This window comes from Melanostigma gelatinosum (assembly GCF_949748355.1).
Source record: "Melanostigma gelatinosum genome assembly, chromosome: 23".
Taxonomy (NCBI): Eukaryota; Metazoa; Chordata; class Actinopteri; order Perciformes; family Zoarcidae; genus Melanostigma; species Melanostigma gelatinosum.
In genome coordinates, this window is record NC_136656.1 from 14,415,684 (window position 1) to 14,442,189 (window position 26,506).

At 43.7% G+C, this 26,506-nt stretch overlaps 1 protein-coding gene across 4 annotated transcripts in view; it reads right to left on the reverse strand.

Annotated features, from left to right (window-relative positions):
- Positions 1–21,791, reverse strand: part of ehbp1l1a (EH domain binding protein 1-like 1a) — a 49,656-nt gene extending 27,865 nt beyond the window's left edge. For 3 of the 4 annotated variants that reach the window (XM_079295528.1, XM_079295533.1, XM_079295530.1), the window contains exons 1-11: positions 21,516–21,791; positions 9,007–9,064; positions 8,289–8,384; positions 7,458–7,511; positions 7,125–7,303; positions 6,844–6,983; positions 5,157–5,225; positions 4,527–4,760; positions 1,729–1,908; positions 1,160–1,363; positions 904–1,044 (exon numbers count right to left, since the gene is read on the reverse strand). In XM_079295528.1, coding sequence (XP_079151654.1) covers positions 904–1,044; positions 1,160–1,363; positions 1,729–1,908; positions 4,527–4,760; positions 5,157–5,225; positions 6,844–6,983; positions 7,125–7,303; positions 7,458–7,511; positions 8,289–8,384; positions 9,007–9,064; positions 21,516–21,619 — 1,459 coding nt within the window. In that variant the 5' untranslated portion in view covers positions 21,620–21,791. Of the gene's footprint in view, positions 1–903; positions 1,045–1,159; positions 1,364–1,728; positions 1,909–4,526; positions 4,761–5,156; positions 5,226–6,843; positions 6,984–7,124; positions 7,304–7,457; positions 7,512–8,288; positions 8,385–9,006; positions 9,065–21,515 lie in introns of those variants that run through there. The other variant, XM_079295536.1, reaches the window with a different exon arrangement.
- Positions 21,792–26,506: the final 4,715 nt, after the last annotated feature.

The window sequence follows — 26,506 nt, forward strand, 5'->3', positions numbered from 1 at the left end:
TAGTTCTGTATGTTTATGGTATATGTAAAGACCATTACAAACAAAAGCTCTTTTCATAGTGAATCCACAAATACATTCTCACCAGTGTCCTCATTTATTACATAGAGAACCATTTCTATGAAATCCATATCTATATTGCAATATAAACATATAAACTTATAATGCATCATAGTCTTATTAAAGCTCTGTATAATCATAGTCTTAAGCACTCATAAATATCCATAATGCTTTATAACAATAATCATACCTCATCATAAAGCATTTTACAGTGACTTAAAAGGTCAAGTATCATTATACTTCATAATTGCTGGTCAGTCACTGACATTTATGTTATAATTCCCATATTTGTAATACATTCTAAGAATTTGATTGTGTGTTATAATCTGTTAAAATGCATTCTCATGTGATTTTTTGTAGTGGTCGTTGGTAAATGAAGGTTTACGGGCAGATATACATTACAAGCTGGTTATACGTCCCTCTAAGTGCTCATTGTTTGCTTTAGTAAACAAAGTGGAAAAATGGCATTAATCAATGCATAATGGGAACAATACACACAAAATGACACTGAGTGACCAGCAATGATGAAGTATTGTCACTATGAATTTTTTAAAGATTATTGTTAAGAAGCATTATGGTGCTTATATCTATGATTAGACAGTGCTATAAGAACATTATAACTTATTATCACTATTTTATGCATTATGGAAATGGGAGTCATAGAAAGTGTTACTGAGAATTCTGCATTGTTGAGAGTCTTGTCTTGTTTCTCTAACTATGCTCGGGCACTGTCGGCCTAGATAAAATGAACGGTCAATTCTTTATTCTAAAGGATGAAAGCTACATATAAGCACATCGAATGTTAGACACAGTACAGCAGAGAGGCTGAAGGTAGAGCACAATTACATGGCGTCTCTATCTGCTTTTTCTGCAGCACTGCAGGCTGTCCAGGATCGTTGGCAGAGAGATGCAGAAAGTTAGGGGAGTAGGCAGGCTGTGCTAGAGGCGCCTGAGATTTAGGAGGCCTCCATTCACTCTGCCACGAAGCTGGAAAAAAAATAAGGAGAAGGGAAAAACGAACATGTAGGGATGGAGGGAGGAACAGGAGTAAATGCGTAGTAACAGGTGTATCAACGGCCTCTGACAGGACCTGTCCCTGTACCTGTCTCGGGGGCAGACGGCAGGCTGGTGGGCCGGGTGAGGGCGGAACCTGGCTCCCCCGCAGAGGAGAAGCGAGCTTTGGGCTGCCTGGAAGCAGCAGGCGGTGGAGGTATAAGAGGGAAGGAGCTGAGAGGAGCTGAAGATGAGGAGGAGGATGCAGAAGAAAAGGAAGGAACACCCTGTGCTCTCCAGGCACTGGGACAGGCTGAGAGAGGAAGATGGAGAGAATAAAAGAAAAGAAAGTAGGGATGAAGAAATGGTAGAACAAAAGCATGCTGTATCATTGTGATTTCAAAGAAAAGTGTTGGAAGAACTGCTTTAACTCATGAAACATTAATTTCATGAGTCGGCCAAACAATAAAAAACAAAGGCCAAAGATGCTTCCCATAATGCTCGATAAAAGCTAAATGAATGGTATATCCTGAAGTAGGAGCTCATGTCTGTCTTGTGTGCGAATGCAGCATTAGCCCTTATATCCAATCAAGACCAATAAACAGCACCATGGACTGTATTTTGGATCCTTTCGTCAATTAGAAACCAATCACAGCTTTGAATGGAATCACGTAATACCTGTTTGTGAGGTATCAGAGAAAGTGGGAGTGCGGAGAGATGGAACGGAGGGTGAGGAGGAAAGGGAAGAGGTGGAGGTGGCGGCTTTAGAAGGGGTGAAGGTAACGAAAGCCTCCAAGCCCTCGGCTGGAGAGCAGTCGCTGTGGAAGCTATGGGGCCTTCGAGGAGCTGAAATGGGCACTAAACAAAGACAGCAGAGGATGGACAGGAAGTGGCAGAGAAGTAAGAGGAAAGGGGAGAGCGGAAAGACAAACCACGAGACAGAACAATGGTGAGTGAAACCAGAAATACACAGAATATGTCTAGCCAACCTAAACATATATCTGCATATAATCTGTAGGCAATGGGACAAGATTTTGGTATCGAACGCGTTCTGTTCTCCGTTTATGGTCCGAGGAGTATTGATCAATCAGGTTTGAGCGGTCTTTGGTTGGATGCAGGTAAACAGTCCGTGTTCAGAGCAAAAGAAGCGGAACGCATCGGCTTGAATGAAATCTGTGAACCCATTGCCTATCATCTGATTTTGCTTTGGATAGGCTACAAAATGAACTGTTGTAACTGTTGTATCTCAACTCTAACACATTCTTCGCATCTCAGGTTTTTATTGGACTGTAGACAATGGCCAATGCACGGACGAGGAAGGCGTGAATATCTATCATCCGTTATCTGGATATCCACTGGCCATACCGGAACCCTAGAATTATTCAAGCAGGTCTGTCTGCAGGTCCACAGTACTATAGGACACACCTACTACATGACACGCCCTGGAACCGTCGCAGTTCAGTTTAGGCGCCAAAACTACAGTGTTAGGTTTAAGAAAACATTGTGGTTTACGCTAATCCCAGATCACAGGTAAACCCTTCGACATTTTGGTATTTGCCCCCAGAGGCTAAATCGTCTTCAGATCGACAGGCGATGGGTTCTAAGATTGCAGTCAACCAAACTGCAAACAAAGTAGGGATGTCACGATGGAAGATAACAAAATTCTGAAAACGTGATGTTTTTTGTTTTTCTACAGTACTGCAGGTATACCGGGGATCAGCCCTTGCGACTAACAGCGTCCCATCGTACCAGGGACGATAGAAATTGTCTCTTAAAATGCTGCACTGTGAACAACAAATCAGCAGCAGTTAACGCAAGTTGTTTTTTAACGTGGTATCGATTCGGGTATCGAGAACCGTAGAGTTTCCTCGTTATTGGTATCGACTACAAATCTTATTGTATTGTATTGTGGCAGATAGGCTCCCAGCCTCTGGGGTCATACCGCTATCAGCCTTCAAATAAACACCAGACGCTGAAATAAATCACCCCTTGCTGTAAAGTCTAGCTATAATGTAGACACGCTTTTCCTTTTCAAGAGCAATTAGAGCAAAAGGCTCTATAACAACAACTGAAGCAATTTATTCAACTTGACTTCACTGGCCTTAACACAGACCTGTCTGAATGTTTGATGGAGACAAGCCAATTAGGACATTTCTAATAGATACTGATGGATAAATTGATTATAAGCCTGTGTAAGGCTCAGAGATTCAAAATAAGGGCATTCTGACTTATCGACACAGCAGGAGGTGCCTCAGACCAATTACAAATGTATAGCATGTTACATAACTCCAGATCACATGTTCAAAAGTCACAGGCTTGTTCTTAAGAAGAACCTAGGGTGTACATATTTAACAGTTACACTGATTTCTTTCTGGAAACAAAATCTAGAACTATTACAGTCAGACTGGTTTTAACTGAGTTAGACTCTGTTGTCCAAACGTCATCTCTAACCATAACAGTGGGATCTCTCACTTCACTCACTAAACTACAGTACCAGCCTGCTACAGTAGATATGCTTGTATCTTTAGGTTTACAACGAGAGCTTTTTACCTTATGTTGCCATTGGCAGGTGAAACAACATGAATTCCTTGTGTCTCAATTAATATCAATTGACAGCATTTACTGCCATTTTCAATACATTTTACTGTAAATTATTTAAATTAAGCCAGAGTGTCAAATAAACACGGATACAGTTTTCATTCATTAATCTTTTATAATTGTTTCTCTTTTGCTGTTTAAAAATATAAAAATAAAAACTAACCAAGGAGCACAGATAAAGGTGAAAATGGCCAAACAAAAATCTTAAAAAAATGTTTACATGAGCAACTGGAAAAATTGTATTGTAATTGTATTTCTGCAAAATATAAATATATATAAAAACAATTCGGCATAAAACCCTGTCTCTCATGTACCTAACAATTATAATAATAATAATAATAATAATAATAAGTAATATTATTATTATTATTATTATAACTGATAACTGTAATATTATAGTAATTATAATATGTAAAATAATTATACTAATTATGATAATAAACATGAATGCACATTTTTAAACCAAGTTACAGAGCGCATGGTAAAACCAGGACCAAAAACAAAAGGTCTGGTTCTCTCTGCAGTTGAGTTAACCTTTTGAGGATTCACTGTTTCTACTACTATTAAGATTTCAGTTTTCTTGTCAAATCAATGTAATGTTAAAATTTGAGTTGTTATGACTTGGGTAGTTGTGCTCAAACTACACTTGAATTGAAATGCTGTGCTAAAACAACACACTTTTCAGTTTTGAGTCATGGACGTGGAACTGGTGCAACAGAATGATTAGAAATCGTAATCAAATGTGTCTAATATTACTGGCAACCATACAGAGCGGTGTGAATTAAACAATTCCTAACTAAAAAATGATCCACCAAAATAATCTGGCGCTAAAAGTGACAAGAGAACACACAAGAGGAGGAATATCTGTTGACCGATACCTGATCCGGTAGCGGGCTGGAAGATTTTGGGAAGCACAGGAGGGTGGGCACGTGTAAAGGCTGGCAATGTGTAGGCATGGGGGGAGGGCCGAGCCTGCTGGGTAATGCTTGGTGGTCGTGTGGGTAAAGAAGATTGAACAGAGGGGTCTGGGGGTTCAGGCAGAGGAGGACGAGACAGGGCCGAGATGGTGGAGGAAATGCCAGAGGACGTTTTCCCATCCATCTCTGAGGTTACTGGGTGAAGACGAGTAGACCGGAAGGACACAGTGAAACGAGAAAGATGGAGAGAGAGAGAGAGAGAGAGAGGGGTTAAATGAAGGTTTGAATGAAAAGAAGAATGATAGGAGAAGAAGACAGTAGCAGTAAACCACAGTATGAAGATGTAAAAATGAAAGTGGGGATGTGGGAATGAGGTTTTGCTATATATGTGAGGAAACACAGAGGAAGTAAAAAGGGGAAGAGCAATGAAGAAAGAGTGGCCTTTTAAAATAGACAATGATCGGATAGTATGTGTTTGTTATTTCATGTCATGAATAATGTTATTTACACATAATGTCCGCTACAGTTAGAATACTGTGCAGTGTTTGCTATCAGGAAGGTGGAAGAGTAGACCTTTGAACAGACAGTTACCTGTGAGGCCTGATTCAACTACAGGCCTCCAAGCCAGGTCATGTACTCTCATGATAGACGAGGCAGAGGCTGTTATAGAGAGAAAGGGGAACAGGAGCAGACAGAGAGATTAAATGAAATGGGAACTGAGTTTCAAATAGGAAACCAAAGAGGAAGTAGCAGATTGAGACAAAGTGTTCAAAGAGAAACAGAAAGAAGGAAGTCTTTCCCACAGTTAATTAGACCTTGAAGTGTGAAAGTTGTAAATTGCAGCATCTAGCAACACTTCAAAATAAAGAATCTGACAAAAGATCGTCAGAATAATTTTCTGGCATGTTCTTTTTTTTACTTTTTATCTGTGAGAACTGGTGGGGAAACACGCTTGGCAGGTTTTAAAAGCATTCATGTTTTAATCCAAGTACTCGAAACACCAGTGGCGGGCCGTGCATTTTATACCTGGGCCTTCACTGCTGTCCTTGCAGCTGAAATACCACATTATAACCACATGATGGCACCACAGCTATTATTCATTTTTAAGGCTGTAACTATGTACGTCTTCGTATTAAACCGTTCGGTACGAGTTGTTTGAATAATGCTCGAGCATTTAGAAAATGCAAAAGCCTAAATTCAGGAAAATATAATGTCCTCAGCTGGTCTGGCTGTGGGATCCGCCATCATTCCTTAATGACAAGCCGCAAACCAAAGAGATTATCATAGGATTTTACTTTCACAACTTGAACGTTGAACGTACTGCTCTGCAGCGTCTTTCCTCGTCTCAGCCCCCTGTGTCATGGTGTGTGGTACATCTCACTCAGTCAGAATGCCCATATTTGATTGGCTGAGCTGCACCACGTGATGTGATTCACTACCCGACAGCCTCTGCTGTTAAGTTTCGTTTCACGATAGTCACGTGCTCGCCCACTGACCAATCACAGCACACTCTGCACCTAGTGGCAGAGCTACACATGGACACTGAGTGGCATGTAATGCTGACGTCATTATAGGCTGGCTAGCAGGCTCTGACGCGTCAAAGAATACGGCCAACATCTCAAACTAAAGATCTGATTGGTTGAACACTATGACAATCAACAATATTGTCCCCATTCACTTAAACTGCACTGGATGCACCTGAGACTCTGCAGGCCTCTGGCTCTGTTCTTACCGAGAGACACAGAGGTGAGATCTGATTGGATAAAAGCTCTACTTAAAACAAGCTGCACTGGAAGCAGAGCAACTGAGGAAGACAGTAGCTGTGCAATGAGAAAATAAGATTATGGGAAAAATATTTTTATAAATTATAATACATGTAGTGTATATATTAAATTATAAAATAAGATATTGCTTTGTGATTCTGTTTTATCACTTGTCTCTCAGGGCTTCCGTAGGTTTGTTTAATAAGGTTTACCAGGTTTGTAGCCAAAGATCATGTGTGAGGGAGTGTGGATTTGAGTTTCTGTTTTCCCAACAACTCCAACTGAGTGAAGCGTCTTTGATTCAATTTCAAGAGTTGCTTTCTTCCGTTTTACGTTCATTCAGCTCATATCAATGATTTAAGCTTATAAACTTTAGAGTTTTGAATCAGGACCTTCAGTATTTGGATCAAGTAGCTCATGAACGCCTCCGATTTTAGGATTTCTTCTCAGACTGTCATTGCACGTTAATTTGATATATTCATCAAAGTGATCCTCGAGCGTTTCCCCAGTCTTACCAGTAACATGAGTAGCTTGTCCAAAGCTGGCCCTCCTCTCCTCACCACCTTCATCATCACTGTCAATGAAGTCATCCAGGTTTCCGATGTCACTCTGTTTCATGCTCATCAGACTAGCCAGACTCTGCATGTCCTCATCTCTGTGGAGAGTAGAAAAAGAATCCTCTGAAAGCATTGGATGAACATGAATATCAGTATTGGTCTTCAAATTGATTTGAATTCTGTAACGACAGCTTTGAGGACTTTGAGGACATTGATATGTTGCTGGGTTGATGACTTACGTGGCCTTGCCCTCTTTGAGAAAGATACAAGACAGGTTCAGTTTCAGCGTGGCTTCCACCACTTTGACGGACAGCGGCTTGAGCTTCAGCGTGACATCGTACTGGGCCGGCGTGGAACTGGCAAACTTCTTCATGTTAACATCTGCTGATGCCAACACCTTCCTGCGGCCTTTTGTCTCCTAATAAATACAAACAATGGACAAGGGGGGAGGTTAAGATTGACCACAGACCATGTGAACATAATATCCTTCTTCCTGAGAATATATTGCATTCCGATTAAAACTCAATTAAATGAAATCACAACTAAGGACAACACAGATCCTGCTGACTCACATTTTCAATGACAAAAGTCCAGTCTTTGTCCTCAAACTCATCTGCAGTAGGTTCCTGTGGACAGACAAATAAATTAAGTTGTGCATTTCCCACCTGTAAGCAAACTCATTTTATCAGCCACTACTACTTAGAGCAGGGGTCTCAAACTCCCGGCCCGCGGGCCGTATCCGGCCCGCCACGTCATTTTATGTGGCCCGCGAATCCGCCAGCAAAAGAAAAAAAAAAAAGTCAAAAAAAAAAAAAAAGTTAGACTTGATAATAAAAATATCCCCATAGTCGAAATTATGAGATAGAAAGTCATAATTCTGAGATTGAAAGTCAAAATTATGAAATACTTAAACACAGTCACAGAAGCAGCTCTTTGGCTGGTTACTGGACACTTGAAATGTAAATGTATCGTGAGTACATTGAAGACTACTTTAAACGTGGCTTTAAAACACATGAAATACTTCATGTGGGATTGTGCAAACGTACCCTTGAAAGGATTTTAAGCTTTGAACAAAGTTATTGTAATAACTTGTTTGCTATTTGTCTTTGCCATTTTCTTTAATAGTTTGATCTTTGATAGAGTAATGTGGGTTTCTTAACCCTAAATTAAAAGGATTTAAGTTATAATAACAGAAATGTGCATAAATATATTTTTACATTTATATAACTGCATGTACAATATTTTTACACTTGAATAAACAATAATCAAATGCAGAGAGTTATTTAACAATATGTTACGAGTAGTTACATTTACAACCGGCCCTTTGAGGGCGACCATGATGCTGATGTGGCCCGGAGTGAAAATGAGTTTGAGACCCCTGGTTTAGAGGCTTAAACTCATACCTTGAAGAGTGTGATGGTGATGTCCAAACTCTCTGGAACCTGCCAAAGCACCAGGCCTCTGTAGGGGTTTTTGATCCCTGGCTGCCAGCTGTGGAGCTGACGGAAAACATAACACAAACGAGGGATTCAATCTCACAATTGTTACCTACATGTGTTTACTATGGAGTGAAATTCAACCTCTGCAGAGCACGCTTTAAATACCAAGACCGTCTCCTAAAAATGACGTTCCCAAACAACTAAACCGCATTCTCAATTACGGAAATGTTGGAGGGAAACGTATTTTCTACAGGATTACAGTCGCACTTTTAAACCCGTGGGTAACAAAATAAATTGAAAAAGCAACAAAACTATTTGGTAGGTTTCGTAAAAGACTGTGGTTTGGCTTCAGATAAGACAGAGTTGATTTTTCGTTTCACACTGAACATGAACAACGGTCTCCTGGGTGAAAGTCCCGGGTTTGTTTGGCCCATCCATCCACCACGACCGCCTCACTCTGCAGAGTTTGATTTGAAACATACTTGTGATAGGCCTACATCAAAACAAATATATTTCCCTGGAAACGTAATTTACAATACAGTTTTGTTGAAAGGGAACGTCATTTTTCGTAGACCAGGCAAGACTAAAAGAAAGTTTATCCTCTTGGAAGTTTCACCATTGGACAACTGGCTAATTTGAATGCTCTATATGAATTTCATCTCATTCATCTCTGCTTTGTTACCTTTGTGCTGTGACGTCTGCCTCTCCTGATCCACGACACCCTCAGTTTGTCTGGTTGCCTGCAATCACAGCGGAGCACAAATAACTTCTTAGTTAGTTTCCAGTGTTCCTTCCATCACTACTCTCGCCGTACCAGCATGAGTGTAACACACGGAAAAAATATTCCCACACACATGCAGGTAGATGTGCAAACAGGTTGTGATTAAGGCTGGGTATCGTTTAAAAGATGACCATACCAGTACCAATACCAGTACACTGAACATGATACTAGTACTAATAGAGTACTTCATACCCATCATATCAAATGCCACAACCACTGCATTTATTCTTATCAGACGCTACAGGGTTGTAGGGAAAGCAAACGTTCCAAACTTCTGGTGGGATCTCAACACACTGAACTGCCAACCCCATGAAATACACCCCGTTCAACTTCACCCATAGACTGTATGAGAAGTGGACGTGGTCGTTGTGACGTCACCCATTGGTTTATAGGGTTGGGTATCGTTTGGGTTTTTTCCGCTACCGGTGCTAAAACGATACTTTTAAAACGATACCGGTGCCTAAACCGAATTTTTCTTCAAATTGAACAATATATTAACTGTTAAAGTACACTATAAATATAAATAAATACAAAACACTTGGCTTCAAACTACAGCTTCAAACTTTTTAACTTCAAACTATGAACAATATATTAACTGTTAACAGTTTACAGTACACTTAAATAAATATAGATAAAACAAAACACACACTCTGTACACACACTACAGATAAAATAAATACAAAACACACACACACTCTGTACACACACTACAGCTTCAAACTTCAGCAATTATTTTGCAGAAATATGAGCATATTTGCCTTCTCTTGCAAAATAAGACCTCTCCTGACTTATGTTATTTTATTTAACCAGTTGGTGGCGCTAATGCGCCAATTCGTCATTTGCCAACCACCACTACACCTCGAAGAAGAAGACGAAGACGAAGACGAAGAAGAAGGTTTTGCGTGCTTCTGTTGTTGTAACAACCGGTTGATATAACAACCAATTTATTTATTATTAGTATCATTTTTTTCATTTTTTATTAAGTCGTCATGTTTGTCTGTGATTTTTCCCTTCTGTGGGCCACAATGGAAACAAGTGTTTTTCGCTTTTTTGTGTCACCCTGTATTTTTTAATGTATTTATTTGTATTATTTGTATTTTTATATTTATACATGTATTTACATTGTTTTATACAAATAAATCAAATCAAAAAATCTTATGAGCGGCAGTGCTAAGTACCCGGATGTCGATGGAGGAAGTCAGTAGCCTGCCAGCCGTATGACAGATCTCGTTCTCTGTTTTTTTTAATAAATCATGGCCGAAGCTTCGTCAGAATGATGGAGGGGTTTGTTTCTAAGCGCGCACGGCTCGTCCGGTTGTAATAATATTATGAGTGAGGAGCGGAGGACCGATGCTATCGTTAGCATCGGTCCTAGGACGAGCTAACCTAGGAAGGAGTCATCAGAGTAGTGTAAAAAAAGTATTTCAATCGGCTCAGGCACCGAAAGGAAGCACCGAAATCTGGGTTGCATTTCGGTCTGGTAGATACCGGTCGTATAGGACTCGGTACCATGCCGGCACCGGTTTTCGGTACTCAACCCTATTGGTTTGTGGACTGTCGTTTTGAAGCCTCAAGTTTGGCGTCTTGGCCGTCACCATCTTCACTTTTTGCAACCAATGAACAGAAGTGACCATATTTTGAATGTGGAGGAGTGACGTAGAGAAGCCGTATACGACTCTGGTAGCGATAATGACCTATCAATCACTGTGTAGCCCCGCCCTAAAGCATCCCCTGCTTTATGGTCCGTTTGACTCTAAATGGACCATAATTTACTAAATGAACATCATGCTGTATTGAAGAAGACTTGAAACTAGAGATTGAGACCATAAACTCATGTTTACTGAGGTAATAAATCAAGAGAGAAGTCGTCATTTTCTCATAGACTTCTATACAACCAGAGGAGTCGCCCCCTGGTGGACATTAGAGAGAATGCAAGTTTAAGGCACATTTACATTGGCATCACTCTTCAGAACCAGAGGTTGCCGCCTGACTTCACCACACCACAGACTGTATGGCTTGTAGCTGCTGTGGCAGTGGGCCAATCACAGGACGACAAGTGCGTACGAAAAGTTTAAATCACAATACCCAGCCCCAGTCATGATGGTAACCAGACTAGGGTCGTATCTGAAATCACTCCCTTGGTCACTCAATCACTGTACTCTACATAATAAACACTCAATACTTTAAGCAGGACAATTTCGATTTTTTTGACGTTTATGAATCATTATTTTTGCATTATCACTGACATGGATACTACTTTTTTTTCATTGTGGCAATTTCCTTTGGTACTAAAAAGTGTTAACTCACACTAAGAACTTGGACACTTGAAATGGTGAAAAGTAAATATATATATTGTGGAAGTGTGTAAATGAGACGAACAGACAGGAGTATGGAGTCTCTGAGATTTACTTCCAAACAAAATCAACCGCATCCAGGTACAGGTGTGTTCCTATGTACCCTCTCAGGCTCCGCCCCTTACCACCCAACCAGTGTCCATTCTGAGGTGAGATGCCTCCATCTAGTGTTCACCACACAGGCCCCCCCAGAACCTTCAGAATTGACAGCATGTGCAAACCATTACATTATCCCCGTACAAACCCCCCAAACAACATTACACCCAGTATCAATAGTCTCTCTCAGGAGGTCTGACCCTGCGGCCATAACGGCTATATTTCACAGTCACAGGCAACTCGGCAGGGGCAGGGGTTGGGGCAGGAGGGCGTCCCCGTCGTCGACGGGGACCAGTAGGGGTCCCGACGGACGGGGGGCCTGGGACAGGTGCAGACTTAGGTGGCCGGCCGCGACGTGGGGCTTGAGCCAGTTCCACAGGCTCGTCTGGAACCACATGGGCAGGCTTAAGACGGTCGACCGAAATCAGCTCCTTTTTCCCCCCCCTGTCCACGACAAAACTCTTCGGGCCCGCCTCAAGGACACGGAAAGGCCCGTCGTAGGGAGCCTGCAGTGGAGAACGGTGAGCCTCATGACGGATAAACACATAGCTGGCAGCCATCAGGTCCTTTGGGATGTAGGACTGCGGAAGGCAGTGATGTGTAGGAACCGGGGCCAAAGCATTCGCTGCCTCCCGGAAGGTGGACTGGTGAGCTGCAATGGACCAAGGAGTAGAGGAACTCGGGAGGAACTCCCCAGGGACCCTCAGAGGTTGACCGAAAACCAGCTCTGCCGAAGAGGCCTGCAGGTCTTCTTTGGGGGCGGAACGCAGGCCCAACATCACCCATGGCAGACGGTCGATCCAATTGCTGTCTGTGAGAGTGGCCCGGAGAGCAGCCTTCATGGAGCGATGGAAACGTTCACACATTCCGTTGGCCTTCGGGTTATATGCCGTGGTGCGGTGGAGTTTCACACCCAGTCTCTCTGCCACTGCATTCCACAGCTCAGAGGTGAACTGAGAACCCCGGTCAGAAGTCAGGTCTAATGGGGTGCCAAAGCGGGTCACCCAAGCAGAGATCCCAAGAACGCCCGAGCCACTTCTGCAGCCATTGTGGATGACAGAGGAACAACCTCCGGCCACCTGGTGGTCCTGTCCACCATAGTGAGGAGGTGAGTGAAACCCTGAGACGGGGGAAGTGGGCCCACCAGGTCCACGTGGACATGGTCAAACCGCCTCTCCGGAATGAGAAACGGCTCCAGGGGGGCCTTAGTGTGACGGTGTATCTTGGCCCGCTGACACGCCACACAGGAGGCTGCCCATTGCCTAATGTCCCTTCTTAGGCCTGGCCAGACGAACTTGGCCCCCACCAGCTTCACCGACGCCCTCACCCCCGGGTGTGAAAGGCCATGCATGGTGTCGAACACCCGTCGTCGCCAGTCAGTCGGAACCATGGGGCGAGGCCGGCCAGTGGAAACGTCGCAGAGGAGCATGGCGCCGCTGTCCTGAAACGCCACATCCTCCAGTCGCAGTCCCGTCACAGCTGTCCTGAAAGCCTGAAGGTCCATGTCCGTGAGCTGGTCAGCGGCCATGGCTGCATAATCAATGCCCAGGTGCACAGGGCTGACCTGTGCCCGGGAGAGGCAGTCCGCCACCTGGTTGTATTTACCAGCCACGTGTTGAATGTCCGTAGTGTACTCCGATATGGCGGAAAGTTGGCGCTGTTGATGCCCCGACCACGGCTCTGTGATCTTGGCCATGGCAAAAGTCAGGGGCTTGTGATCAACGAACACTGTGAACCCCCGGCCCTCCAGCAGGAACCTGAAATGACGTATGGCGAGGAAGAGGGCCAGGAGCTCCCTGTCAAACGTGCTATACTTCCTCTCGTTGTCCCGCAACTTCTTGCTGAAAAAGGCCAGGGGCTGCCAGGCGCCAGCCACCCACTGCTCACACACCGCCCCGACTGCGTAATCGGAGGCATCCGTTGTGAGAGCTATAGGAGCAGCCGGCGATGGGTGTGCCAGCATGGCAGCGTTGGCCAGAGCCACCTTGGAGTTCTCGAATGCCAGGACCCGCTCCGGGGACCAGTCCACGTCCTCGCTGTCTTTCTTCCCCTTTAACGCCTCGTACAGGGGACTCATCAGGTGAGCCGCATGGGGTAGAAAACGATTGTAAAAGTTCACCATTCCTAGATACTCCTGAAGAGGCTTAGCGGTGAGGGGGCGGGGGAAAACAACAATAGCCTCCACCTTGGCGGGTAGAGGAACAGCCCCCTGGGGGGAGACACAATGTCCCAGGAAATCCATTGCCGGCAGGCCAAACTGACATTTGGCCGGGTTCACAATTAATCCATGCTCGTTGAGCCGCTCGAATAATTGCTGGAGATGTCTCCGATGCTCCTCTGCCGATGTGCTGGCTACGAGGATGTCATCCAGATAAACGAACAAAAACGACATACCCCGCAGAACGGAATCCATAAGCCGCTGAAAAGTCTGTGCTGCCCCTTTAAGGCCAAATGGCATCCGCAGGAATTCAAACAGCCCAAACGGGGTGATAACGGCGGTCTTGGGAATATCGAGTGGGTGGACCGGCACCTGGTGGTAGCCACGCACCAAATCTATTTTAGAATAGATAGTGGCTCCCGCCAGGTGGACAGAAAAATCCTGGATGTGTGGAACCGGGTACCGGTCAGGCGTGGTAATATTATTTAAGCGCCGGAAATCACCACACGGGCGCCACTTACCGTCCGCCTTGGGGACCATGTGGAGAGGAGATGCCCAGGGACTATTAGAACGGCGCACAATGCCAAGCCGCTCCATTGTGGAGAACTCCTCCTTGGCTATTGCCAGTTTAACAGCGTCCAGGCGGCGTGCTCGTGCAAAAACTGGCGGCCCAACAGTTGTGATGTAGTGTTCCACACCATGCTTGGCGACAGCGGCAGAGAAGGCGGGGACAGTCAGGGCAGGGAAATCAGAGAGGAGACGCTGGTACGCATCCCCGGTGGCAAGCATATTGGCCAGGGCAGGCGGCCCTGGACCCCCCAGTGTGCACGGATATGTGTCAAAGGACACAGAGTCAATCAGCCGACGATTCGCAACGTCCACTAACAGTCTGTGGGCACACAGAAAATCCGCGCCCAGTATAGGCACCGACACTGAAGCAATAATAAATTCCCACTCAAACTGATGTCCATTGAAACACACCTTGACATGCCTGGTGCAAAATGTACGAATGGAAGTCCCATTAGCCGCATCCAGCGGTGGTCCATGTGCATTTCCCAAAGCGTCCACGGCCGATGCAGGTAGGATGCTCCTCTGTGCCCCCGAATCCACCAGCAGACGCCGACCAGAAGACGTGTCCTCAATAAACAGCAGCTCATTGATGACGCCAGCGCTCATAGCCGCTACCGAGCGCCGGCTCTGGCATTTCCCTGGTTGCCATAACAACATGGTGGAATACAGCGCTTTGCTTTGGCGCTAAAACGGCGATGATAATAACACAGCCCGCTGTCCTCTCTTTGCGCCTGATCCCTGCGCTCGGACGACCGGCCCGACACAGCAGCCACAGTTTGCTCGGGGTCTGACACCGCAGCCACATATTGACGAGAGGCCAGCAGTATCCTGTCTGCCTCCTCTGCCAGCCCACGGTAATCCTTGGTGCGCACAAACGGCGAGGTGGCCAACGCCGTGCGCACCGGCGTCGGGAGCTGCCGTAGGAACAGTTGGACAAAAAGAAAGGCGGTGTCACCTGAACCGAGCAGTGCCAACATATTCTCCATTAGTTCAGTAGGTTTGCTGTCCCCCAATCCGTTGAGTGACAGCAGGCGATCTGCGCGCTCCTCGTCAGATAGCTGAAACAAGCGCAACAGCTGTGTTTTGAGAGCGTTGTATTTCCCCAATGCAGGTGGATCTCTCAGCAATCCCATCATCCGGCGAGTAGTGGAGGAATCCAACGCCGCCACCACATGATAGTATTTAGTATCATCCCCCCTGATCCCGCGGAGGTGAAACTGCGCCTCAATATGTTGGAACCACGGGGCTGGGTCATGCTGCCAAAACTCGGGCAACTTGACTGTCGCTGCATACACGGCAGGAGCGACAGCAGCTGCGTTACCCTCACTATCTGACATTGTTCAGATCACGTCGGGGTCACCACTGTGGAAGTGTGTAAATGAGACGAACAGACAGGAGTATGGAGTCTCTGAGATTTACTTCCAAACTAAATCAACCGCATCCAGGTACAGGTGTGTTCCTATGTACCCTCTCAGGCGCCGCCCCTTACCACCCAACCAGTGTCCATTCTGAGGTGAGATGCCTCCATCTAGTGTTCACCACAATATATATATATATATATATATATATATATATATATATATATATATATATATATATATATATATATATGACCAATCCTAGGGGCCACACTGGCAGCTCTGTCTGGCTGAACACAGGGACTGCATTGCTTTGGGCTAAGTGCTAATGTCAGCATGTTAATACGCTCACAATTACAATGAAAACAGACCAAAATTCAGGGGGATCACTGAAGTGATAACAGTTCATCCTGTGGGAAACCTCACATTCTGGCGAGCCGTCTGACGGTGGTTGGGATAAACCATCATCTAATTTCATGTAATCTAATAACACTGCAGCCTGAGGAAGAGCACCGGCCCAGCAGATGACTGATAGTAGCATGCACACTATTGCATCTGTGTGCTTTCATAACACTGAGGTGAAGAACTAATCCAGGAGAAAATGAAAATCTTGTGACTGTGTGAGTCAGAAGTCAGTGATGGAGAATAAGTCTCTTGAGGACAAACAGCTGTGATTGGATGAGTGTCTGTGTGTGTGTGAGAGAGGGATGCTGTAAACCAGGGCTCTCAAACTCATTTTGACTCCGGCCCACATCAGCATCATGGTCGCCCACAAAGGGCCGGTTGTAAATGTAACTACTCGTAACATATTGTTAAATAACTCTCTGCATTCACAGTTTAAAGTAGTCTTCAATGTACTCACAATACATTTCCATGGTAAATGTACAGTAACCAGCCAAAGAGCTGCTTCTAACTGTTTAAGTATCTCATAATTTTGACTTTCTATTTCATAATTTTGACTGTCAATCTCATCTTTTTGACTTTCAATCTCATAAATTTGACTTTCTATCTCATAACTTCGACTTTCTATCTCATAAATTTGACTTTCTATCTCAGAATTATGACTTTCGATTATAGTTATGACTTTCTATCTCATAACTTTGACTTTCTATCTCATAATTTCGAATATGGGGATATTTTTATTATTATTAGTCAAACTTAAAAAAAATTAAAAAAAGGATTTCTTTTTTTTTGCTGGCGGATTCGCGGGCCACATAAAATGAACAATCTATTCAACACAAAACACTGAAACGGTGCGGAGGGGATCGACAGACAGACTCGTGAAGGGACAGTCAACGGCAGCTTCAATCCAAAGCGTATTGGATCCATATTGTCAGTATCGGCCTTTAAAGACTGGGGACAGCGGGCCTCCTGCTCATGTTGCATGACACTCACAGCTATCGGCGAAAAAGGTTGCAAAACAGTGAGAGCGAGTAAGAGAGAGAACATAAATAGACGTCTGCAGTGCTGATCTTCACAGAGGCTTAATATTAATCCTACACCTGCTGCAAACAACTCAAGTGTTTGTTTCCATCGGTTTGAAGTACGAGGCGTTTGAGCTTCACCATATGAGGGAATCCTGTCCGGTGGGAGGGAAGTTGTTGATCATACATCTTCTGAATAGTTTCTGCAGACTGTCTGAACACTCTTACTCCAATGTAGGTGGCTTTTGCTCATCAGTTAAGGGAGGCGGCCCATCTAGCTGATCCACATTTCACACATTCTTGTTATGGACTGTCGAAAACACAGACGTACGCTCTGTGACTTTTATTGCTTTCTAAACTTTACAGCCCCTACAAACCCACACAGGTCTTTTCAATTATTTTGCATGATGAGCGTTCTTTTTAGGACTGTGTGTACTGGGATCTCCCTCACTCTCCTGTTGGCTTTATTGCACCTGTTCAGGCGATTTCAGTCATTGTCCGACCGACAGACAACACTGCCTCCTCATTCACTTCAACCAGACCGCTGCTCTCTTTTAAAGTGACGGTTAATATGAACATTCTCAGTGGTAGATTCTTACTGTGGCGCTGGTCCCGACGGTAACGGTTGCCAGGTTGACACTGGCAACTGTTTGGAGAAATTGACAAACTAATTCTTGGCCTTTGGTTGCGATCGGTGGTAACTACTTTTTTATCATATAAATAAATAGGGACAGCAAACAGTGTGCACCTCAAAGTAAATACATCTTTTATATTTGTTGCATTAGTGATATTTAAAAAACGGAAACAGGCAGTGCTGCACGTGCATTGGCATTGTGATTAAGCATACACTGCTTCATGGTCTATTGACTCTAAATGGACCATAATGTACTAAATGAACATCATGCTGTATTGAAGAAGACTTTAAACTAGAGATTGAGACATAAACTCATGTTTACAATGTTTACTGAGGTAATACATCAAGAGAGAAGTAGAGTCATTTTCTCAGATGACGTATTTTTGTTGGCCAACAGGAAGTTAGCAGTGACCATGTGCAGCTTCTTGGGGTCTTGACGTCACAGTGAGGGTGCCAGATTACCGTGCCTGTACTGAGACCAACACCAAAACTTGGACGCATCTACTGTGTCTGGCAACTGGAAACATAGCCAGAGACGCAGCACAGAAGACCTGGGTGGATGAATACACTGTTGTTATAATACAACAAGAAAGAAAAAGAAATAGTTCCGGCATTATAACTCCTCCAAAACCACAAATAGTTGATTTGCATTTTGGTTTCTGCACGGATTAAAGAAACAAGAGAAAACATGTCATATCATCGGTATGATATCTCTGGCTGTATCGCTGGTTGCCAGATCTCTGTACAGGCACGATGGTACAAACCCTGGCAGCCTCTGATGTCAGGACTCGAGGAAGCCAGGCTCATAATTAAGAAACAGTAAAGCAAAACTTCCAGTTTCTAAATCAAACATACGACTGTGAAAATCATGAGATACTAAGGGATCATTTTTGATAAAGTTACCTTACATTATTTTATCAAATTACTGTGACCAAGAAATGTAGAGGGCAAAACAAACGTGTTATTGCTGATTTATCTGCAATGAGCTCATATCAGCCGATATGTCAGTCTGGACAATTTATACATCCATACTGTACATCGTTCTATAAGTCATGTACAGTCTGCTCCTGCTCCTCTCTGCATTATATAAGTAATATAATGTATGTTTGTGTGCCTGGGGGGGCATGACTGTAGCACAGAACAAGCCCAGTGCATCAATCCTGGATGAACACCCTCTATGACGGCATCAGAGACAGAAACCTGTTGATACTGGTTCAGTGTGTGCCATACTTCTTGGATCGTACAGAACAGAGTGACGGGAAAGGTGGGCCGCTATGCAAGCCGGGGCTGGAGGATGACACACGCTGACTGCACCGTGAGTAATGGGAATGGTATTGAAGGAGCTCCTGCAGCACCACGACTGAAGCAGTCGGACCAACAGCATACGACTGTTCTCTAGGACTCTAGGATACATTGGGTGGGGACGTTTTGTTCCCCATCAGTATGCCCCATTGTACCTATTAAATGGTGGAGACATTTTTTAGACCAGGGCGAAGTATTGAACCTCAAATATACTCGTACAGAAAGTTGCCTCTGAATGTCTTCTTCTGTTGACTTAAACCGAATGCACAACTTGCTCCTCTACTTTGACGGAGTGTTGTTGTTGACACAGTCTCCTGGAAGAGCCTACAGAGCAGCAGTCCTTGCTGCTTCAGTGCACATCTGCTCTTCTTTTTTGTAATGGACAGTAACTAAAGCCTGCTAGACTCCACTATGAAATGGCATAAGCAGGGGCCCAACAGACCCCTCACAGGATGAGCTTCAAATATTTAGATCGACAACAGCAGCAGTTCCATTTGAGAAAAGTGGAACCAGAGATGTCACAATTTAAAAACAAAAGTAAACTGCAACCAACAGTTTCCCAGCAGCCACGGCGACGTTAAGGCACACCAGCAGGCACAATGGGCAAATGTTCCAGGGCCCCAAAACCCCATTCCGTCATTTGCAGAACAGCCCTTTGTAAAAGTAGTTTTAAGACCTTAATTACTTTCGTTTAAAGTCTGCTCAGATAGTGCATATGCGTAAATACATTTGCAGGGAGGAGTTTAGAAAGGGCACAACAACAAGCTTAGCCCCGGGGCCCCCAACAGATTAAATACAACCATGAGTGACACCTACAAATCTGTTAGTTCTTCTGTCCAACCCCTAAGACGTAGAGTGCTGCAGGAATGAGTCCTAAAACCCAGAAATGAGTCAGCATTTTTTCACTTCCGGTTCCCTGGTCTCAAAGACGTCGTTTTTTTTAATGTGTTGTTTTATTATAGCCTGTAATAAGATCTGTGCTTAACACAAGCTTAAGATATTTAAATGTTATGAACTACAATATGAAATACGTCTTTTGAAGCTTTTAAGGGTCTTCAGAAAGGTGGATGCTAAATATCATCATGCCAACGCTACACCTTCAAAGCCACGTTGTGTATGAACTCACACTCATGTGTCCGTGGTGTAGCCTAATAGGAGCTCCTTATTTCTGTTTATGCTTCAAAAATCGTATATCGTTATCCGTGTTTTTGTCTTACTTTAACCCTGTTCATGAACGTTAACTGTAACTTTATGGCCAACTCAAAATATGTTGCTCAGCCTTCGGTTGCACTGAGCTCCACCCTCTCATGTCGCTTCTGGTTGCAAAAAAAACCAAGATGGCGAGAGCCAAAAACCAAGATGGCGAGAGCCAATAACCAAGATGGCGAGAGCCAAAAACCAAGATGGCGAGAGCCAAAAACCAAGATGGCGAGAGCCAAAAACCAAGATGGCGAGAGCCAAAAACCAAGATGGCGAGAGCCAAAAACCAAGATGGCGAGAGCCAAAAACCAAGATGGCGAGAGCCAAAAACCAAGATGGCGACAGCCAACTCAAGTCCACAAACCAATGGGTGAAGTTGCGGTGAGTAAGAACACTACTTATATACAGTTTATGCTGTTGTTACGGTTAGTTGTACCTGATTTGAGTCATTGCAATTTTCAATTTTCTTTTTTTTAATTTTCGCACCACTAAAGTTAATAAATGAACTTGGTCAAGATAGTACTACAGCATGGCAGTACTGAGGGGAGGAATATGAGCCCCCACAATAAGTTGTGCCCCAGGGCCTCTGATGGGTGGGGTGGAGTTGAGGATTACATTTATCATCTCATTGTTCTAAAATCCTGGCTACAGCTGTGGTGGTTCTGACAGTGTGGATGACACACATCCTTTATCCACCTGCAGAAATGATCAGTATTGAGCTGGCCTCTGCCCTAGTTAACATGATGCCACACCACATGGTAACTACATACGCTCAATAATAAGCAGACGCGGAAGTAATGGCGCGTGCTCTCTCGAGGAGCGTCACCATATTTAGGGTTTTCACACTTCAATAATAACATAAGTAGGGCTTCCGATAAAAAGTGTGTCCTAACAGCACAGGTCACAGCTTGGTTGTATTTTGTATTCAAAAGCATGCAACAGCACGGTCAATGTCAACTTTCAGAAACAGTTGAGTGTTCGCTTCCGCCCATAAGGTAATAATGAAATAATAACACACGAAAATATAATAGGTTCATTTCTATCGACACCAATACTGCTTGTTGTATGAGGTCTAAGCTGCAGAACAGGGTCTGACTCCCAATGCCATGTTGCATCTGTGGCGTACATGACTTTGCCGAAAATAAACATGTTAATATTTGTGAATGGAGTTCTTAGCATCACTTTCTCCTCCATACAGATAAGGCTGTCAGTCCCGTATCTTTTACACACAACACGTTCGGGTGGCTTTGACACAAGAAACGCAGCACATCTCCACTATATCAGCTAGTTACAAGTGTTATAACAGTTACTTACCATTTACTTGTGCATTCTATCATCAGTTCTTGAAAGGAGGCAGCAAACTGGAACTTGGACGCTTTCTTTCCAGCCCGCTGAAGCCGCTTCCATACCGAAGTCATGGTCGGGCTCGTGAAATGATTCTCTCAAAGACGCGACGGACAAACGTTAACACGAAGGAAGTGCGTATCCTCTCCTCCGAGTCCCTCCACTGGGACTTCACCGGGTAAATAGACCGAGAAACTCCACCTGTGTCACTGACAGCTCCACTGCGGCGGTGTGCGACCCACTCCTCACCGGCGTCCACTCCTCTACAGGCTGCAAAACAAACACACGCCCAGCAAGCTAGCGTCAAGCTAACCAGGCGGTGGCAGGAAACTGAACAGCATGACCTCCAAAATAAAGCCCTTTTTGAACGAACGTTGTCAAAGGTGTGTACCAAAGTCAGGATGCGTTTTTTTATTTACCCGCAAAGGTGTGAATTGTGTTCCAAAGTACTCAACACACTGCCATGCATACAATTCTGGGAAACAAAAACCTTTATTCAGTTATTTCGTTGGCCAGTCTTAAAAAAGCAGGTGCAGCATTACTGGAAGCAGCATATAAAATACTGTACATATTCAACTAAAAGAGAGGGAAAATGTTTTTATGTACAGCGTCCAGAACTTCTGGCCGCTGTTTTCTGGTAAAAAAAGACAATAGGACGCAAATCTTCATCATCATCATCGAGATGGCACATTCATAAACAAATGTGTTTTTCTTCTTCCAATATGACAACTGTCCGGGTTTAGCATTCATTTGTTAAATAACACAACTAGGATCAGCTACACATGACCAGCAGGTTTGGACATTAGGAAATTAACTAATAGTCCAACTGTGTGCAAATATTTAATTATGGTCAATGATTGAACTGGTGAACTAGGGAAATATTAAACTTGAGCTTATTTATTTAACATTTATATAATTTGATTTATATTTATAATTTAATTTAAAATTAGATTGTTTTCACTTGAAGGGCAGTACTTCCTGTTTCACCACAGTTTATTGTGGCTGACTTGACTCAGCTGAGATAGTTAGGCAATAAACTATACTTCGCAAGTCACACCTACAATGACTTCATGTTCTGCAGGATAATCTAATAAGAATACTAATGGGGTGTTGTTTAAGCTGAAGTTCTCGAAGCACAGAAATAATGATAGTTATTCAGCAATAGAGATACAAAATGATACAACAGAAATTACAGCTGTTGGAGATAAAATGCCATTATGTTCAGTGAGGTTTTTCAGAGGTTTGTCCCTAGATAGTTGTTACAGTGATTTTTCATCAGGGATAGGTGACAAACAAATTCTCCTTGCCTGAATCATTCTCCTGCAGATGATTTACAAAGAGCAGTTTAACGTGTAACAGATACAGGCCTACGCAAGCAGTCCTGTGAGCAAACAATGATTAGTGAGTTCCCATGAAGCTGTGTTTAGGGATATTATCAAGGACTGCCTGCAAAACATAAATTACATCCATTATATATATATATATATGTGTGCGTGCGTCAGTTTCCCCCTGTCATGAGTCCCCCTCAGCTGGGGGGACTTTTCCAGTTTAGTCCAGAGTCTATTTATAATCTGTCGCTGACACATAGAGCAGCTGGGAATATAATGTCACCTCTGACACACACAAACACCCTGAATGATGAAAGTTAAAGATCTCATATCGAGTATTGATATTTGTACATCATACAGCGTCCTTATTGTGTTCCCAAATATAAAGTCTATTCATAGAATTACAAAAACGAGGCCTTCCTCTAATGTAAATGTGTACTTCTTGGCACGAGGCTTGTGCCGCAATACAAATATTGAACTATAAAATAATCGATTACACATCTACATGCATGGAGGATACTTTCTTTTGTTTCTACACAGTGTAATCAGTTACTGTATATTTATCTATTTATGTGGTGTTAACTCATAAGGTTGAATCATATGTAAGTGATGGGTCCAGTTTACCACTTCACATGGTCAAATTTGCAGAGTAAAGCTTACAAATCATTTTCTAGTTTGAAATATGAAGTAGCACTGATGCAGTACTTTTGGGGTCTGAAAACTTGAGAACTGAGTTAGTCTCTGAATGTGGTCTTATCTGGTTCCAAACATTCAGTACATTAAACAGGGAGGAATGTTTACATTAGTCTTGGTAATCATGCATCACATAAATATGACTTTTGTTTTGGAGTTGCAAAAGGAAGCTGTCTGGGTCCCCTACTTTTCTCACTAAACATCCTGATGTTATCACTCAGCACAATGATCATTCATTTCCACAGCTACAGTGGTAGTAGTCAGTTACTCTGTATGAATGTCAAGCCATATGACGCCTTGTCTGGAGTCTGCAAACAATACATGGATGAAGTATGAGTCTTTTACATATGAAAACCCAACACAGAAATACTTTTACTTGTGCCCTTGACAGAAGACATGCTGATAAGTGTTACGGATGAAATGTGGGAACAAAGACCACATACATCTGCCAGGCTAGTCCCTGGTGTTTCCGTTGAGAGACTGAACCTCAATGTCAGTGTCCCGCCATCCTCCCCGTCTCCCAGCAGTTTAGTCTGCAGGCACGCTGCGGAGCAGCTGCATTTGGGCGGGTAAAAATAAAGCAGGAAAGAAGGAAGAGGGGAGTCTCCACATGTGGGAACAGCAGTTTTTTAAAGTTGCTGTTTTGCCAGAGCTCCATCATGGTGAGGTTATGTTTATCTGAAACTATTCTGGGAATTGCATTTCCTGGTTCTTGCAGTTCAGTGACAGCTCTTAATTTGGACATGAATGTATCGTGTCACATTAAAATGGGGATTCCCCTGCATATAGGAACCTAATGGTTAATATACATAATACACAAAGCAGCTTTGTTTTTAGCTTCATCATTTTTGATCAGTTCAGAATATATGGGGATGGGGAGGGGGCCTTGGTGGCAACTATGAGGTGAAGTCATTCTTAAACAATCCACTTCCTGTCTGCGTGCCAGCTACCAGTTGGTGTGCATCCTGTTTTGAAGTCCAGGGCATTGCAATATATTTGAGTGTACATTTTGAACAATTAATAAGGCCAATAGGGACTGTTAAAAATCTTTCTTTCTAGGTATGGATGAACATGTTCTTGAGATGTATCTGGAGATGTATCTGGAGAAATCAGATCCCTGCCATGCCTCACAGCTCCATCTATGACCTTTGTAAATATAGCCTGGCTAAGCCAAACACCTGTGAGCTGTCCGTCAGAAGCACAGCGACGGCTACAGGCAGCGAGAGCATGCGCCACAATATTAATAAGGTCACAGAACTTTGTGCTGTCCCTGCAGCCATGTGGCAACAGTCTACGGCACAGTCACATGCATGGCCTTTGAGCAGACTCTATGCACCATGAGATGCTGGGGTATCATATGCCATCAAAAGGACATAAATATATGTTTTCATGATATAATTATTTTACACTGTGGCTCAGGATAAAAATGATATTCTCCGCTATGTTTGCAAATACTTGACTGTGGTTATAAAAGACGCAGTGAAGCGTTAAGTGACGGTGCGAAGCGTCGCAGTTTTACACATGTGGTTAACATGTGACGTAAACCTGAACATTGTGAATTACTTGGTTATGTTTAGGCAACAAAACTACTTGGTTAGGTTTTGGGGGGAAAAAAAAATCATGATTTGGGCTAAAATAAGTATTTCATTTGTTGATAATTTGTTACGTAACTACGTACGCAAGTTCACATACAATAAGTCAACATGTTAACTTTGGTTTCACAACTAAATCATGGGTGAAAGTTCTGTGTTTGTTTGGACCATCCATCCACCCCGACCTCGTACCTTAGCGGACTTTGTCACACTTTATACACCCGACTTCCTCCTTTGCTCCCGTCCCTCATAATTACAATGGCCACTCAAGATTGCAGACCAACAATTTTCAAACTACCTGCGTTGATCCAGCTTACCATTAGATGAAAACCACCTACTGAGCCAATTAGTAGGTAGGGTAAGGCCATACCACCTCAAATCTATGCTCCCAATGACAACTGATAACGGCCCTTTAATCTGTTGGTAACATTTGAGCTGGTCAGTAATACATGAAACAACCTTTTCTTGATCATTTACATCCAGTTTATACTCATGTTCAAACTACACACACTACTGTTCATCTAAACCATGTGTAATTGCCTTTTTACAATATTATGTACACAGACTACTTTATCTTGTAGCTCTTCTTTTTTTCTCGCAATTCCCGGTTTTTTATTGGCTGCTATTGAAATACACCGTTTGTGCCTCAAGTACTCCATTATTAAGTTTTGCCTTGTACATTTGATGCCATTGCCTGTTGACAATGGCATCGGCCCGGCGACTGAACTCACATCCAGTATATAAGAAACACCATTAGCATTGTTTTGGAATGATATCAGTCCAGTACTCGCGTTCACTTTTATTGCTTTGCTCATGTTGCCAAAATATCCGTCTCTTTAGCAGCTTAATGCTACACTTGTGAGGATTTATGTCTAACTCTGCTGTATTTCCCTCAGTAGGGTCCTCCTACGAGTCCCGCCCACTGCCGCGCCTCTCTCCGTAGGCACAGCTGTGCCTCATCTCCTGTGATCGCCTCCAGCTGACAAATACTCCTGTCACTCTCATCCCAGTTGTCAGTCCGTCCGTTTACCTACCTGGTATTCCGACCCGTGAGTAGTCCGAAATCTCGAATACATCCATTCGGCCCGGCGACTGAACTCCCGCCAAGCCCGTTGGGCTCTGTTCTTTGCCCGTTTCAACTTCACCATCACCTACCGCCCAGGAAGTAAGAACATCAAGCCCGACGCTCTCTCTCTGCAGTTTTCCCCAGACGAGGTTGACCCAGCTCTGGACACGATTGTTCCACCTGCCTGTGTCCTAGGGGTTCTCACCTGGGCGATAGAGTCTGCAGTGCGGGAGGCTCAGCAGACCCAGCCAGACCCAGGAGGTGGCCCTCCTGGGCGCCTGT